General features: G+C 37.7%; 1 protein-coding gene across 1 annotated transcript in view; it reads left to right on the top strand.

The window, feature by feature from the left end:
* CRB1 (crumbs cell polarity complex component 1) overlaps positions 1 to 19,267 on the top strand; it is a 267,118-nt gene that overhangs the window by 36,634 nt on the left and 211,217 nt on the right. The window contains exon 2 of the mRNA XM_060126919.1: positions 6,337 to 6,474. Coding sequence (XP_059982902.1) covers positions 6,337 to 6,474 — 138 coding nt within the window. The remainder of the gene's footprint in view (positions 1 to 6,336; positions 6,475 to 19,267) is intronic.

The raw sequence follows: 19,267 nt of genomic DNA, 5'->3' as shown, positions 1-19,267 counted from the left end.
CAGTGTTAAGATGATCCTTAAGCTCTATTTATATCTTGTTACAATTTATGATATTGAAATTACTTAGAGGATTACATCTAAAATTGCCCTATGAAATTTGCCATATTTATCAGCCCTCTGTAAGAAATATTGACCACTTAAATTTATATTAGTAAAGATAATTTTTGACATTTTTTTTTTCTTTTTTGATGTGAACCATTCTTAAAGTCTTTATTGAATTTTTTACAATATTGCTTCTATTCTGTGCCTTGGCCTTTTGGCCACGAGGCATGTGGGACCCTAGTTCCCTGACCAGGGATCAAATCCCCACCCCCTGCACTGGAAGGCGACGTCCCAACCACTGTACTGCGAGGGAAGTCCCTGACATTATTTTCAAAAGACAAGATCTTATCAGATCCAGCAAAAGGAAATTCATATAAAGTAGAAATTTGTGTGTTAGGAAATACCTAAACATACTCTAAAATCTAAAATTACTGCTTTTATGCATTTGCCCTCGAGAAACTCTTGTGCATTTGCACAAGAGAGGTGTGTAAAATGATTATTGTTAAATTATTGTTTGCATAGAGAAAATTGGAAACAACAATGACACTCAGAAAAAGAAATAGTTAAACTATGGTACATCCATCCTGTGGAATGCCATGTGGCGTTAAAAAGTGTGAGCCGGAGGGCTGCCTTGGTGGCGCAGTGGTTGAGAGTCCATCTGCCGATGCAGGGGACACGGGTATGTGCCCCGGTCCAGGAAGATCCCACATGCCGCGGAGCAGCTAGGCCCGTGAGCCATGGCCGCTGGGCCTTACGTCCGGAGCCTGTGCTCCGCAACGGGAGAGGCCACAGTGGTGAGAGGCCCGCGTACTGCAAAAAAAAAAAAAAAAAAAAAAAATTGTGAGCTGGAGAGCTGGACACCACCTGCTTCTCGGCCCCTGCCCTCCCTGGCCAGGTCCTGGTCCTTTGTGACCCTTGACCGCTGTGGTCTGGAGATGGAGCCACTGCTCCTGGCCTGGAGCTATTCTAGGCGCAGGAGTTTCCAGCTCTGCGCAGATCTGTGCAGACAGATGCTGGAGAAGTCCCTTATGACCAGGTACCGGCTGGACCCTGTCAGCCCTGTGGATCCTGGAGATAAGGCTGAGGGCCCTGCGGGGGGGCCGGTCTCTAGGTCCCTGGGAAGTGGGTCCAGGGAGGAGGGCCTGGGGTGGGGCGGAGGTTGACTGTGTGGTCAGCATAGACACCTGGAGTGAGACCCCCTGGAGACACACACACAAAAAAGTGTGAGCTAGGTAGATTTAATAATGTGTAGAAATACCCAAGACATATTGTTGAGTGAGAAAAGAAAGTTGCATAATAATACACATACTATAATATTATTTAAAAAGAAAAAATGAAAAGAAGCCAAATAATTTGTCTATCAGTCTATCAATCAGTCATCTATATATCTGTCAACCTGTAGTCTAGAATGGTATAAAACAATCTTCATAAACAATAACAATGGTTATTTCTGGGGAGGAGTGTTGAGATTGGTATTCATCAAAGATTCTTTAGAGTACTTTTACAAAAATACATTTATAATTTACTTATATAATTAAAAATAAGTACCATCATGACAAGAATTAAGAACAATAGATTAGTAGAACTGAGTTTGAATCTGAACTCTATCACTTATTATATGCTTGACCTGGCTGGCTCAGCCTGTCTTTTGTCGAATCGAGATAACTTCATATACTTTATGGAGATTCGATTCTGTGGGTATTAAACAGGAGAGCGTCCAGGAAAGAATCTGCAGTCCAGAGCAGGTAATCAGCTGAAGATAACCAGCGCTCTTTGCACTCTATTAAGTCAATTTTAAACCTCAAGTAACTGAATGATGAAGTATTTTTTCTCACTAGGTTGCATCTGCTCACTAGAGTGTAGATCCATAAGGGCAATGAGCCTGTCTTAACATATATATATGAATTACTGATGTTTACTCTGGTGTCTGGTATACAACAGGCACTCAGCAAATGTTTGTACATTAATATGATACCTATCTATTCCACCAAGAAGAACTGCTGTCCTGAATTCTGGAGTTGTATTTCCAGATCCTATCACATATCCTCATCTTGCTTTTGAATAGGCACCTCAAACTGAACATATTTTATAACCGTACTTATCATTTATATCTACACACCTTCATCTCCTCCTATATTCTTTGTTTTATGACATCTAGCTTATTGATGAAAAGTCTTCAGTACATTTTACTGTCATTCCACTGTAGACTTTTTAACTTTAAAGACAAATATTGACCTTTAAGATTTTATTTTGTTCACTTTGTCTTATTTCACTTATTTTTGATGCACTTTAAATATGGTATCTTCTAGGGACTCAGTGGGCTTTTCTAAATTCAAGAAGTCATATTTTTTTTCTCATATTTAAAAAATATATACCATTAGGAATTACATCCTCCCCATTTTCTTCCTTCGTTCTTCTGGAATAGAGCTTTCTACCTCTCTTCGTTGTTCATTCTTTTGGACCATCTCCTTATCTCATACCGCTCTATTCTGGATGAATTCTTCGGAACCATCTGCTAGTTAGCTGAGTGTAGTGTTGTCTACCATTTAAGCCATCAGTTGAATTTTTTTATTTCACTGACTACTTCTCATTTTTAGAATTTATATTTGGTTCACTTTCTAATAGGCCTAATTGTTTTTCATGCATTCTTTTATCTCTTTAAAAATTTTAAACAGACATTTTATAGTGTTATTTTAAAGTCTCTTCTGATAGCTCCATTTTCTTTGAGTCTTTTGAGTGTGAATGTTTCCGTTTGTCATGTCTTCTGTCTCTTATGGCAGCGGGTTTCTAGTTTCATCCATAGTTTTAGACTGTGAGCTTATCTTCAGTAGAGGCTGCCTTCCACAGGAACCCTATGTGAACAGTGAGTTACAGCATTCCCACACAATGGTTCCTATCAGGCTCCTCTCACTGGACCATTGATTTTCCTATTTCCAAAGAAGTACTTCTTTCTTTCCTTTTTATATTTAATACGATTTTTGGCTTAGAATTTTGCACCCCATGTTCAGTGCAAGTTGAGACCTCCACATGGTGTAGGCTCACACATGGGGCAGGTCTGGGTTCCTGTTTCTCACAGGGAGCCATCTATCCACGTTCAAGAGTAGGAGTCCTGCTTCTAATCTGCATTCCAAAGCCAATGGGAGGAATTGGAATTCGTCCCCTGCATGAAGCCAAAAGGCAAGAGATTTCTGTCCCGATTGGATATTCCCCTCCCCTCCTTTTTAGAGCTAACCTATGTATTTTTACAAAAGTTATAGTTTGTCCAAATGCATGTATTTCAGTGTGTTTGACTTGGAGGAGAGTGCTTGCTCCTTCTTGTTTGGAAGCCCTTGTCTATATTATTTATTTCTGTGAGTGCATTACTATTATCCCAAGTGCCCAAGCTGGAAAAATTATAGCTTTTCTGCAGCCTTATTCTCTACCTCAGTCCTTTCGATCTATCTAGTTTACTTTTACTCTTTTTTTTTTTCATTTGCTCTCCCCACTGTCTGATTTAGTTTGGGCCCCATCGCTCTCTTGTGGTCTATGACAACATCCTTTTCACTGGTTTCCATGCTTCTCATCTGCCCTCTGCCAGTCATTGCCACGTGACCATGGGAGTTATCTTTCCAAATGCAAATCTAATTAAATTATGCCAATCCACTGTTTAAAACCTGTCGATTGTTTCCTTTCTTCATATTAGAAGTTAAACTACCTTGATTTTGTGGTTTACTGAGTTTTATGTGCTGACATTGCCCTGTTCATACTTGTATTTCTGCAATATCAGAATATGTTCAGTTCCTTGATCTGCCCATACACTGTATGCCTCTATTCCTATACACATGCCCTTTTCCTGAAAAGCCATTAAACACCACTTTCCCTCTATTTATTTGTTTCACCCACACTTGAAAATTCAGCTGAAATATTACTTCTTTTGTAAAGATTTCCTAACTTGCCCCAAATCTGATGCATAGTAGCCATTCACTCTTTTGTTTAATAGCTATATCTGATTACTTTCCTATATTCAAGCTCAACGTATACAATTTCTTCAGACATTCTTTGTGTAATATGTTTCCCCAACCACTTACTATCTTTGATAATTTTGTCTTTTGAAAAACCCAAATTTTCTTTGCCTCTTTAATTGTGACACTCATAACACAACTTTACAGAAAGTTTTCTAGTACCGTCAGATTCTATGCCTGGAGCCCTTCATTTCCTCTCCAGTCTATCAAGTGGTCTTGTACATTGTCACTCACTTAGCCTTGAGGTCCATGAGGTCCATGGTGGAACCCAGTTTTATTTTTTTATTTATTTAAAAAAATTTTTATTTATTTACTTATTTTTGGCTGCATTGGGTCTTCGTTGCTGTGCGCGGGCTTTCTCTAGTTGTGGTGAGCGGGGGCTGCTCTTTGCTGCGGTGCGCGGGCTTCTCATTGCTGTGCCTTCTCTTGTTGCGCAGCACGGGCTCTAGGTGCGCGGGCTTCAGTAGTTGCAGCACTTGGGCTCAGTAGTTGTGGCTCATGGGCTTAGTTGCTCCACGGCATGTGAGATCTTCCCGGACCAGAGCTCGAACCCGTGTCCCCTGCATTGGCAGGCAGATTCTTAACCACTGTGCCAGCAGGGTTTCCAATAAAATTGAGAGTTAGGTATAGAGATTTCCCATATACGCCCTGCCCCGACACATGGAGAGCCTTCCCCATTGTCAGCATCACCTACCAGATGGTACATTTTTTATTAAATAAACTTACATTGACAAATCATAATCACCCAAAGTCCATTACCTTAGGGCTTGCTCTTGGTGTTATACAGTCTGTGGGTTTGGACAAAAGTATAATGACATGTATCCATCATTATAATATAATACAGAGCATTTTTCACTGCCCTAAAAATGCTCTGTGCTCTGCCTATTCATCTCTCCCTGGAGGCCTTTTTAGGACAGATGGAAGATTTGATCGTTCTAGTATGTGGATTTCCCAGAGTCCACATTGCAAAAAGCATAAAGGGATATGTAAGAATAAAGATGAAAATGGAAACCATAGGGTTTATTGAAGGCATAATGTTCTAGAAATCAATGGGGAGACTCTAGGCCTAACTCTGCCATATCTTTCTAGATGACTCTGGGCAGACAGTATAATTGCTCTGCATTTTCATTCTCTAACTGATAAAATACAGGGATTAGAATAGAGGATTAATACTGCCTCTATAATCTGTAATTATTTTACTCTAATTGTTAAATTGCTCAAGCTAAATTATTTGTATTATAGGGGAAGATCTTTAAAAACAATAACTATCATGAACTCTGTAAGAAATAAAAAACTAAAATGGATAAGCCCCACTATAGCAAGTAAAATCCTCTGGGAGTGGGTCAGCATATAACATTAGTAGGAAACATTAAGCCATCAAAATATTATTCCCTATTTAGATACACAAGCAGGAAATATAGAGACTTTAAAATACATAAACTTCTGACAGAGCTCTCAAGTTTTACACAAAATCTGAAATGTAAATTGCGTTTTGAGTGTAACAAGTAGCCAGTTTTAACAACGGAGCAAGGCCATGTACTAGCACTAACCTTAGAGAATAAGACATCTGACTTTAACTATAGATGTTTCTGTGAAGTGTCCAAGGAAAATACAGTCTTAAGGACTTGAACAATTTAATCTGAAGAAAAATACCACAGTACTTAGCATAAGTATATATAAAAAATAAGCAAATATATTTGCATTCAACAATTATGGTAAAGCAAAAATTCAAGAAACCCCAGAGGTTATAAATATCATGAACAGGATTAGGAATGGGCTCTAGATTTATGGAAGAAAAACTGCTTCTAAATAGTCTCCAGAACTGTCCATTTTATCAACAACCGTAATCTGACTGAGTTGTGAGAGCATGTTTATGAAAAGGTGACGTGTCTGTGAATTGTGTTCTGAAGATGAAGGTAAATATACAGAAATACAGGGTGTTCCTTTAATAGTTGTCAGATCATAATGATTGTGTGCCAAGACGGTCATCAGAAATTAATTCGTCTTTTAAGAATGATTCAGGACACTCACCTAAAGCAGGCCCTTTTCAGGCAGCATTGTTAAAGGAAGGAAAGTAGTACACAAGGTCTGAGGGGGGATGACTCCAGTCCACCATGAAGAAAGTCTGCACCAGGTTTGAAAAATCACCCCATCCTCCTGTGTAAGTAAGATGCTAAGAATCACAACTGCTTTCTGAATCTAAGTCCCCAGTCTTCTGTGAGGGAGCTGTAGGAGGGGAAGGGGCAGAGGTGGCACCCAGGGGCTCTGAGACTCTGGCTTCTTTCTGAGTCAGGCAGAGCTCGGGAGCTGGACAGGGACCAGACCACCACCAGCACGTCGGAGCATGTCCTCCACGAGACCATGGCGCTTCAGACAGTTACCCACCTTCTCATCTTCTGCCTCAGTCTCTCACTGCTCATCTCCATAAAAAGTAAGCCTCTTCCATTTATTGAACTTCTGACATTTCCTGACTTTTAAGTATTTCATGGGAAAAGTGTGTAGTGTTGCATGTTCTACAAAATGAAAGGCTTTAAAAAAAAGTAAAAAGAATTTGGTGTGAGCAAGCGTCCTGTGTTAAACAAATCAGTGGGACCAGTCAGTGTGAACAATTTTCTGATTCTGTGATTTCCAGTAAGTATTCTAATAGAAAATGTTCTTTTTCAGTCTTTTGAGTGGTGAGCAAGAGGTTGAAATGGCCACATAGAGAAGGTTTTTTGATGTATTTATACTTTTATGGAATAGATCTGGCACTTTGTAATTGATATCCTTTAAAAGGAAATTAATCATAAGCTATATAGCATTTTATTCCCAATACTGTATATGTATCTTCACTTTTAAAGAACTTGGTGTCCCAACATTTGCTCTCACAATCAAAGAGATAGAGTCTCAATTTTCCCCAAAGGATAATGCTTCAAAGCATTTCTTTTGCCAGAGAGAAATGGGCTTCCTTTCTATTGTATGTGCTTCTGTTTTATAAATGGAGTTGTCATATTCCACAAACTTCCCCAAATTGAAACAAGAGTAATGTTTCTGAGATAATCATGTCGGATGTTCGGCAGTGTGGAAAATCAGAGGAGACCAACAGCCTCAGCTGTGTGTTTATGAAGGACAGTAGCTATTGAACATGCTTAAAACAAAGACAGGCAGAGTGTGTGTTTGTCAAAGGGGCCATGTGATTTGTGTCTGTCGAATCTGAATATCAATAAGGCAAGGCATAGATCAGCTGCTGTTGAACAAGACTCCTTGGTGTTAGAACACAGTGTTGTGTAATCTGGGTCACCTGCTGTGGCTGCACCAGCGAGAGTGTTACTTGTATGGTTTACAGCTGAGCGTATATCAGAGGTTTGGTGAAAACAGGAATAGATGCTATAGCTAAGGCAGCTGAAGGCAAGTGGAGAAAGACCAAGTCAAACTAAAAGAAGGAACAGTAAATTCGCAACACCATACCACACACTCAGGACTTTTTTTCAGAGTGGTACTTATTGAAAAGAGTTGTCATTTAAATAGTATCCATCCTCCTTGAAACTTAAAGTGGGCCCCATGCAATCGGAAGTGAGGCATAGAAGTGATATGTTGAGACGTGGGGGGAGAAATGGAGCAAAAGAAATGACAAGACACGGAAAACGCAAGATGAAGTCAGGTTACAGTACATTTTATGGCAAAGACCTTTGTAATTCCAATGCAAGGTATACTCTAATTCCTAGTGTTTGCTGCACTTAGCTTTTAAGGAGATGAATATGTAACCTCTAGAGTACCATCTCTTTTTTTAGGGGCTCAACTGTGCAACTGAAATTACATACAAATAATTTGTCTTCTTTCTCTTTGAGTGGGGGATTATTTATTGATAGTCTTTAAATAAATACTTTGTAATTACTTGATATATTCTCTAGCACAATATTTTTATTAGTTAAAAAAAATTGAAGCTGCATTTTGTTTAATTTTTAGGCAGGCAGACTCTTATCTGTGTTAATATATTTGCCGGCAAGTTGTGATGATATTGCCTTCCTCGTCAAAACACTTAGTTTAGACTTTTATTTTTAACTGACTTGAAAACTTTCACAACCTCAGCCTTCTTTTCCACCCTTGACTCTTAGTACTCATGACACAGATCCTATATTCCAGCCATATTAATAAAATAATAGCTAATAGGAAAAGTTGCTGACATTGCTAAGCATTTTATATATGTTATATTTCATTTAATCCTTACAACTCCACCATAAGATAGATATGATAATAATCATCCGTATTGTATAGAATCAGATGGCTATCCCAGGTATCTCAGCCTTTGGTACATAGCAGAGAGCTGGAATGTTTAAGATGCAGCCTCTCAAGTCCAGCCCCAGATATTTCATATGTCTGGGTAGGTCTCATGAGTATGTAGTTCAACAAGCTCTCTGTTTCAAATGCAGGTGATCACAAGTTCTACACTACCCAATATATCTTTCTTGAGAACTTTAGGCATCAGAGTTGTAAGATATAAACATCTCTCTCCTCGGAAGGATTATTTAGGAGAGAAAATAAGCAGTATGAGCTTTACAAGCATTATTTCCATTTAACTTGCATGACAAGTAGAACTTGTCATTAATTCCATTTTATAGCTGAAGAAACAGTGGCACAGTGAGGTTATTTACTTTCCCGAGGCCACGCTGCAGGGAACGGTGGACCTGGGACTAGGACCCAGAGGTCCGACTCTGGATTCTGTGCTCTTAGCTTACATGTACAGACTCTGTTGAAGGGATAGTGCGGAGGGATTAGCGTGCTGCTCAGAACACAATAAAAGCACACAGAAAATTTTAGTTCTTTGGATCATATGCGTTCAATGAATCAATGATTTTTCTTCTTGAACTTTGAAATACATTCTTTTAAAATTAAGAGAAAAGAGTCACCCTTGACTCCATACTATACTTTTTCATGAAAGTGGTGCCTTGCTGTCCTTCAAGGGGCATGCTGTGACCTTGATGCATGAATCTGTGGTGAAAGGCTTTAAAGAAACTACCTTATTAGAGCTACCATGCATTAGGAAAGTGATTGACAGCGGTATTTCATGAGTCCTTTATGCATCTGGAGGTAAATTGAATATTTGTCAATGTAAATTCCACATCTAGTTTAATTTAAAATTAATTGTTTTAACCCATATTCAAAGTGTGGTCATAGTATACAAGTGAAATGTGGTTTGATAAAATTATTATTTAAGTTATTTGAATAATTTCAAAGACTTTGGGATAGCTGAATTTGAATAGCTGAATTTGAATAGAGTTATTTTAAAGAATGCTTTCTTTTCAATCTACCTAAAGTATAAAGAAATAGAATCTATAAAGACAAAATATGGTCGTATTTATTCAGTCTTAATGCGGCTATCAAGAAATAATTGAGTTTGCTCAATAGGTCAGAGAAGGTTGATGTTATTCATTAGGGAGTAATCGTCTAATTTTCTTTAAAATGTTACTTATGTAGAAACATTTGAAACTTTTATATTCACCATTCCATTTAACATCTTTGCATGTTGTAAAGCGCTTACAGAATTATCAGAGTGAGAAAAAGGTATCTTTGCTTCTTCATAAATTAAACAATTATCTCATCAGTTTACAGTAGAATTCTCTACTTCATGAAGGTTACTCACTGTTCCCTGAATCATGCAGCAGAATTAATTTTAGCTTGTAATTTTTGATGCTTATTTTAGGCGAATCAGATTTTTCAGGAGAACTGCATTATTTTTCACCTTTGGTGATTTTCAAAAATTACCATTAATGGTATTACAATATAAAATTTTGAAATTCGAGAGGACAACAACAATCAGGGTTTTTAGTTCTCTTTTATATTTTACTGCTGATTTATTGGAAATCCCTGAGAAGCCCAAATTTCTCCTTTTAGAAAATGAAAATGAGAGTATCTATCTTCCCCATTCACACCATCCCTGTTCACATTAGATTAAACTTCACTATACATACTTTCATTACAATTTGCATTTCTTTTCATAGTATGTGCCAAAATTTGAAAATATTACTTTTGCGTTGATTTATGTTTTACCTATGAGGTTGTAAGACATGATTGTAGAAACCATGGGTGTTTTGCTAACTGATATATCCTTAGTCAGTGGGTAGCTACTGTCCAGCTCAGGGTAGTCACTCAAGGAATAGTTATTAAATGAGTAAATGAATGATGGAACTTTTATAGCATTTGCTATAAGAATTGAATATCTTCCTTACTCATGACATTTTGGCATTATTTTTTAACTCTTACATTGTTTTATTTTTTATAGAAGACTTTATTATTTTAGAATAATTTTACGTTTACAGAAAAATTGAGAGGATGGTACAGGAGGGCCACCTATATCTCATACTCAGTTTCCCCTATTATTAACATCTTACCTCAGTATGGTAGATTTGTTACAATTAATGAACCAATATTGATACATTATTATTAACTAAAGTCAATAGTTTATTCAGATTTCCTTAGATTTTTTTACCTGATATTTTATTTCCTATTCCGGAATTCCGTTCAGAATACCATGTTATATTTGGTTCTCAAGTATCCTTAGGTTCTTTTTGGCTGTGGCAGTTCCTCTGGCATTGTTTTTGATGACCTTGACAATTCTGAGGAGTACTGTTTAGGTATTTTATAGGATCCTCTAGTGGAATTTGTGGGATGCTTTTCTCATGGTAAGACTGGAGTTATGGGTTATTGGGAGGAAGACCACAGAGGTAAAATGTCATTCTCAAGATATCACCTCAAGGATCTGTGCAATCAACATGATTTATGACTTCTCTCTCCTTTTTTCTTTTTTTTTTGATTTATGACTTCTGATGTTGACCTTAATCACTTGGGACGTGGTATTTGTCAGGATTCTCCACTGTAAACTTCTTTTTGTTCCCTTTCTGTACTTTCTTCTTAGGAAGGAAGTCACTATGCACTGCCCACACCTAAGGAGAGGAGAATTATGCCCGCCTCTGGGAGAGCAGAGCATCTACATAAATTACCTGGGATTCTTCCGCATGGGAGATTTGGCTTTTCTCCACTGTTTATTAATTTATTGGAGTATTTATGTCACTATGGAGTCATGGATATTTATTTTGTACTCTGGGTTATACTACTAATACTGCTACTACTTTACTGTTTACTACTTACTGTCTAATACTACTTTACTGTTTTGTTTCTCAAGTTGTTCTAGCTTTGGCCACTGGGAGTTCCTTCACTCGGTCCTGTTCTCTTTTATCCCACTCCCTATCAATGTGAGGTGCTTTACTTCCTGACTTTCTGGCTCTGCAAGATGTTCCAGACTTGTCTTGTGTATTTCCTGCCCCAGTCCTACCATAAGCCATTGCTCCCGTGAGCCCTGGTTCCTTTTCACTAGAGAATGGCAATAGAAACCAATTATCTGAATGTAAGGTGTGCTTGGTGCCACTGGGGTATCATTTCTTTCAGGCCATCTCAGCTGATAGAGCACAGAAATATATGTGTGTATATACACATTTCCTTACATATATCTATAGGTACCTTGGTACATATATTAAGCTAAACATGAGTTTATGTTGATGCCTCTAACTTCATTACCACATGGATCATTCTAGCTTCCTCCCCTTCCTTGTCTGTAAATTCCCACTCTAACAGTGAGAAACCTGCCATCTGCCATTCATTTACTTAATTGTTTAAATTCAGTAAATATAATTTAAAAAGTATGTAAAGTATATAGGAGTGTCAAATTCTTAACCCATAATCCTGTAGAAATACCTTTATCAATTTGAGTACACTACTTATGTGCATTTCCTTTTGTCTTTAGTCTTAACACTTTGCTTGTTTCCTTAGGACAGCACCTTTTTCCCCACCCCCTTCTGTGTGATTGTATTATACATTTTTTTTGTGTCACAATCAACATTCTTTCCTGGGATCTTTGCATACAATAAAATTCACTCTTTGTGCTCTAAGTTTTCTATAAGTTTTGACAAATGCTCCACTACAATAGTATACAAAATAGTTTTACTACGCTAAAAGTTCCCTGTGATATACCTTTTTCACCCTCCTTTCCTGTCCCCAACCCCTGGGCAATCACCGATCATTTTATTGTCTCTATGGTTTTGTCTTTTACAGGATGGCATATAATTGGAATGATAAAATATGTAGCCTTTTCAGACTAGCTTCTTTCAAGTAGCAAAATTCATTTAAGTGTTCTTCATGACATTTTGTGACTTGACAGCTCATTTCTTTTTATCACTGGATAATATTCCATTGTATAGATGTACCACAGTTTGTTTATTCAACTATTGGACGTCATCTTGGTTGCTTCCAATTTGGGGCTATGGTATTAGTTTCCTAAGGCAGCTGTAACCAAGTGCCATAAACTGTGTAGCTTAAACAGAAATTCATTCTCTCATAGTTCTGGAGGCGAGAAGTCTGAAATCAAGGTGTCAGCAGGGCCCTGCTCCCTCTAAAATCCTTCCTTGCCTCTTCCCAGCATCTGGTGGTGGTCTTCAATCCCTGGTATTCCTTGCCTTGCAGCTGCATCACTCCAAGCTCTGCCTATATAATTACATGGTGTTCTCCCTTCATCTGTCTATAGCTCTTCTCTTCTTTTTATAAAGACATCAGTCATATTGGGTTAGGACCCATCCTAATAACCACATCTGAACTTCATTACATTTACAAAGACCCTGTTTACAAATAAAGTAAACAGGGCACAGGGACCAGGGTTTAGGACTTCAACATATCTTCTTGGGAGACACAGTTCAACCCATGATATCTATTATAAATAAATCTCTGATTTATGATGAAACTGCTTAATTAATACCACTTTTATTGGGCAAAATTAACTTTACATGCAAATGAATTATAAAAGGATTTTTTAAAACTTGATAAGTGCTCAGTGTAATATGTCCATATTTTTCTCTTATTTTTCCTCATTCTTTACACTATCCCCACCTTCCACACATTAAACCTTTGGTTTTGAATTGAGGGCTCAGAAATTTCCTCCCACATAGATTTTCCTCATGACATTAGGGTCTGGTTAATATAGAGAGTGGCACCAGAATTGGGCATAAATGTGTTTTCACATTTTCTTGGGACAAATAGCTTAGCACTCTTCCCCTACATGAATGTTCAATACTTTAACCTACTTTTCTTTCACAAACTGTGTTTGTTACTTGGGGCACCAAAAGATTACTATCTTTCATTATCAATTCAAAACAATGGTTATAAATTACTTTGTTGTAAATGTATTATTTGTTGTGTTTATTAATATAATATCATTCTTTATTTTCTTCTTATGATTTTGCCGTAACAGTGAAATTGGAGGAAGGAATGTACTTAGTCATCTAGAACTAGGTTGTTGATATTAACACACTTTATCAGTCTTCTAGGGTTTCCTTCCCAATTTAATAAAAAGCAGTGACTCCTCCGAAGTTTTCCAGCAATGTGTTAGGTAAGTTGTCATATATTCCCATGCCTTCTTTTTGTTCTCAGAAAAGTTCTATTACAAGGGAAACTGAAGCCAGTGTACTTAGAATAATAACAGTATGGGACCAAAAAATAAGAAAAGGCATGGCAGTAGGTATGGGCATGACTATTCAGAGCCAAAATGTTTTGGCTGGAGCAGAAAGTTTATTGGTTCTAGAGGGAAATCAAGTAAGAATAGTTGTCCCTAGCCTCAAGATAGGATAATTAATACATATTTAAAAGTTTACTGTTTACTCACTCATTTCTTCATTGACTCCTTTATTCAACTATTAAGTCTACATGCTTGCTACTGCTCAGAGGATACAGTAGTAAACAAAGAGACCACAATCCTTGCTATTGTGAAGTTTATATTTTAATGGGGTGAGACCAGATAAGTCTCAAAAACCAAATAAGTACAGTATGTAATTATAAGCTGGCAATAAGTGCTTTGGAGAAAAGCAAAGGATGAGAGACAGAGAGCAGTTGAGCCATGAGGATATCTGGGTGAATACCATTTTGGCAAAGAAAATAGGGGCAACTAGTCCTGAGGGAGGAGTGTGCCCAGAGTGTCTGAGGTATTGCAAGGTGTCCAACGTTGCTGGACTGGATTAAACAAAAAAAGAGCAAAGTAGGAGAGGTCTCAGGGGTTTTGTTATCCATATCTCGAGTCCTACAAAGTAGCTATTATTAAGCCAATTAAGACACCTGAGACCATGGTAGCTTACGTGATATACCTAAAACACAGCTACAAGGTGATACAACTGAGATTTAATCCCAGACCTGTCAGGTTCTAAGCCTCATACCAGCTCACAAAAGCCAAGACATGTTAAAACATTCAGGAATTTTGCAAGCCAGTTATTAAACTGCTGGTGGCTTCAATGAGCAACAGTGGAAGTAATTGCATAACAGAAATTGGCAAACACTACAAATCACGTGGTATTTTTTTCTTTTTGAAAAAAATTAGTGCTAGATAACTGAGTGTCCATTTCATCTTTAAAACTTTTCCAAATTAAAAATGTTTACAATTTCAACTGCTATTCCACTCCTGTGACTAATATCTGCAGAGGCAAAACTTGCTCCTATGTAACCTAGATTAAACTTTCTGTGGTCTTTTTGGTTCTTCACATAATTGTGCTGATAATTCCCAAATGAATGATTCTTTTCTCTGAATCCAAAATTCTTTGATCCTTAAAATAAGTCCACTGTAGGCAAATTAGTGAGAGCAGAGTGCTAATGAGGCTGGGTTTATTGTTCAATCTCAGTATGGTTCTGTTTGCTTCGCACAGAGACCAAGTGTATACAACGAGTACTGGTCAGTCTGATCTGCTGGTCTCAAATTTGTCGCGTTGAACAGAAGGAGAGAGAATGGAAATAGCTCTTAGCAAATCAAGCATCACTACTGGAAAAATCAGTTGTGAGTTAGCAGCAATAACTTTTTCATACAGGGAATTCATTATTTTGATTTCATATCTGTCTATAATTTTAGTGATCCTTCCTTTTAATATAAAGAACAAATATTTATATTCAGCATTAATTTTTAAATAAGTAGAGTCAGGACATTCAGATTTGGGCCCTGCCCCATCATTAGTTAATTGCATATCTATGAATGCATCTTTTACGCTAATTTCTCACTTGTTGAATGAGGGGGGTAGATTATATAATTTCCAGGTTCCTGTGAGATCCACGTTTTTTGATTCCATGATTATTCTAAGCAATGGAATCATAGGCTTGGATAAGTAAAGAGTGTTTCTTTTTAAATTAATTTTTTTATTGGAGTATAGTTGATTTACAATGTTGTGTTAGTTTCTGCTATACAGCAAAGTGAGTAAGTTATACCATATACATATACACATCCACTCTTTTTCAGATTCTATTTCCATATAGGTCATTACAGAGTACTGAATAAGAGTTCCCTATGCTATACAGTAGGTTCTTATTAGTTATCTATTTTATATATAGTAGTGTATATATGTCAATCCCAATCTCCCAGTTTATCACCCCCTCCTTTTCCCTTTTGGTAACCGTAAGTTTGTTTTCTATATCTGTGATTCAATTTCTGTTTTATAAATAGGTTTATTGGTACCATTTTTTAGATTCCACATAAAAGTGATATCGTATGATATTTGTCTTTCTCTGTTTGACTTACTTCACTCAGTATGACAATCTCGAAGGTCAATTCCTTTAGCTGCAAATGGCATCATTTTGTTCTTTTTTATGGCTGAGTAATATTCCACTGTATATATGCACCACATCTCCTTTATCCATTCCTCCATCCATGGATATTTAGGTTGCTTCCTTGACCTGGCTATTGTAAATAGTGCTGCAATGAACATTGGGGTGCATGTATCCTTTCGAATTATGGCTGCCTCCAGATATTTGCCCAGGAATGGGATTGCTGGATCATATGGTAGTTCTATTTTTATTAGTTTTTAAAGAAATCTCCATACTGTTCTCCACAGTGGCTGTACCAATTTACATTCCCACCAACAGTGTAGGAGGGTTCCCTTTTCTCCACACTCTCTCCAGCATTTATTGTTGTAGATTTTTAAAAAAATTATTTATTTATTTATTATTTTTGGCTGTGTTGGGTCTTCGTTTCTGTGCGAGGGCTTTCTCTAGTTGTGGCAAGCGGGGGCCACTCTTCATCATGGTGCGTAGGCCTCTCACTATCGTGGCCTCTCTTGTTGTGGAGCACAGGCTCCAGACGCGCAGACTCAGTAGTAGTGGCTCACGGGCCTAGTTGCTCCATGGCATGTGGGATCTTCCCAGACCAGGGCTCGAACCTGTGTCCCCTGCATTGGCAGGCAGATTCTCAACCACTGCGCCACCAGGGAAGCCCCTGTTGTAGATTTTTTGATAATGGCCATTCTGACCGGTGTGAAGTGATACCTCATTGTAGTTTTGATTTGCATTTCTCTAATAATTAGTGTTGTTGAGCATCTTTTAATGTACCTCTTGGCCATCTGTATGTCTTCTTTGAGAAATGTCTATTTAGATCTTCCACCCATGTTTTGATTGGGTTGTTTGGTGTTTTTTTTTTTTTTATATTGAGCTGCATGAACTGTTTGTATATTTTGGAGATTAATCCCTTATAAGTTGCTATGTTTGCAAATATTTACTTCCATTCTGTGGGTTTTCTTTTCATTTTGTTGATGGTTTCCTTTGCTGTGCAAAAGCATTTAAGTTTAATGAGGCTCCATTTGTTTATTTTAGTTTTTATTTTCATTACTCTCAGAGATGGATGAAAAAAGATATTGCTGCAATTTATGTCAGAAATTGTTCTGCTGATGTTTTCCTCTAAGAGTTTTATAGTATCCCGTCTTATATTTAGGTCTTTAATCCATTTTGAGTTTGATTTTGTGTATGGTGTTAGAGAATGTTCTAATTTCATTCTTTTACATGTAGCTGTCCAGTTTTCCCAGCACCACTTATTGAAGAGACTGTCTTTTCCCCATTGTATATTCTTGCCTCCTTTGTCATAGATTAGTTGACTATTGGTGTGTGGGTTTATCTCTGGACTTTCTATCCTGTTCCATATAATTTTTCACAGAATTAGAACAAAAAATTTTATAATTTGTATGGAAACACAAAAGACCCTGAATAGCCAAGGCAATCTTGAGAAAGAAAAATAGCTGGAGGAATGAGGCTCCCTGACTTCAGACTATAGTACAAAGCTACAGTAATCCAAACAGTATGGTACTGGCACAAAAACAGGAATAAAGATGAAGAGTGTTTTTGTAATTCACCCTGTATGACGCAGCTTTCATTAGATTATGCTGCAACAATCAAACTCAACATCTTAGCAGTTTACAACAACAAAGGTTTATATTTTGTTCCCACCGCATATTGCGGGCAGGTTGACTGTAACTCTACTTCATGTATCTTCATCCGGAGACACAGGTTGAAGAGGTAATCCCTTTTTAGAACTGGTGTTTTCACAGCAGAGGGAAAGCGCATTGGTAGAACCATGTCATGGCTTCAGTGCGTATGTGACCTATGTCAGTCTGGCTCATATTTAATTCATCAAAGCAAGTTATGTGGCTAAGCCTGATGTCTTTGAACCAGGTATATATTAAGGCAGAAAATATTTGAAACAAATAGTATGGTCTGCTTTACTTTTCCCTTGTTTCCAACTTCCAGAGGGCAATTTCTATACAAATTTATTTAAATAAACATTAAGGATGAATATTAAAAATGTACTGACATTGACAAACATTTCAACAAATATTTATTAAGTAGTTAATATGAGCAAGGTAATGACTATAGAAAATACCATTGTTCTCCAGGCAAATTTACATTGTAGTGGGCTGGACAGATGTATAAAGGCTGTTCACACATTGTTGTCAAAGAGAATAATCACACTTTAAAGTATTGTCAGAGATCTGTGCATGTATCTAGGCATTCTTTTCCGATGTAGACAGAGAAAATTTAGTCCAAAAAATCAAACTAGTCATGTGATACGAAGAAAAGTTTTCTGAAAATAAATATAATCAAGCTTGCTTTGAAATCATTAACCCTACTAAAATTAATTATATTTTGAGGTTAAGTTCAACTCAGAATTTAGGAAATAGCATATCCGGTTTATATATTATAAATTCCTAGTTATCTCCATCCTCATTTCATTTACTGATATCATTAGAAACTTGAAAAACTGTTTCTCCCTCTATTCACCAGTCTTCTCACACCCAACACAGTCAACACTCTGGTCACCAACTGTGGGGTAGTTTTGCCCTCACCAAGCAATTCTCCAATTCTCTGTGCACACCAACTGGGTGTCCTACATTTCAGCTAAATTCTGACGCTGTCTACCTGGGGCTAGCTCAGACCCCACAGGTTAAGGGCTCAGTCCCACTCCCATCTCCCCCACTTCAGACACCAATTGCAAGTCTAGGTTGTCACCTGTGCTTCTGACTCGCTGGCTATAAATAAGTGGTTCCCACAACCGCTTCCTCAGGTTTGATAATTTGCTAGAGTGGCTAACAGAACTCAGTGCGAAAACAAGTTTACTTACTAGTTTACTGGTTTATTATAAAAGGATACAACTCTGGAACAGCCAGATGGAAGAGATGCCCAGGGTAAGGTGTGGAGGCAGGAGGGATGGACTCGGAGCTTCCACGCCCTCTCCAGGCGAGCCACCCTCCCAGCCCCTCCATGGGTTCATCAACCCAGAAGGTCTCCAAATCCCCACAGTTGGGTGTTTTTATGGATACTTCATTACGTAGGCATGGTGATCAAATCATTGATCACAGGTGATTACCTCAACTTCCTGTCCCTGTCTCCTCCCCAGAGGTCAGAGGATGGGGACGAAAGTTCCAACCCTCTAATCCCTTGGTTGGTTGCCCTGGCAACTAGGTCCCATCAGGTGTTTATCTAGGGGTTTTCCAAAATCACCTCGTTAACATAAACACTGGTGTGCTTGAAAGGGCTGTTGTGAGTGACAAGGCACTGCTTTCACCTTTATCACAGGAACTATCGATATTTCAGGAACCAAGGACAAAGACCAAATAATATAAAAATGATGCTCCCAGGGCTCTTAAGAAATTACAAGAATTTGAAGAGCTATGTGCCAGGAACCATGGATGAAAACTTAAAAAAAATATTTATTATATCACAATGTCACACACCTCTGTGAGAGGCTGGGTAAGGAAAGAGAAGAGAAATAAAATGCAAAGCTTTACATTTTAAGTATCAATGCCTGAGAATTGCATCAAACTCACTATTATAGGAAGCTATTATTAAAAGATAAACTGAGCCATATTAAAATTTTAAGAGTTTATCTGAGTAAAAATAGATTTGAA

This window comes from Lagenorhynchus albirostris, chromosome 2 (assembly GCF_949774975.1).
Source record: "Lagenorhynchus albirostris chromosome 2, mLagAlb1.1, whole genome shotgun sequence".
Taxonomy (NCBI): Eukaryota; Metazoa; Chordata; class Mammalia; order Artiodactyla; family Delphinidae; genus Lagenorhynchus; species Lagenorhynchus albirostris.
This window is presented reverse-complemented; position numbering and strand designations above follow the sequence as displayed.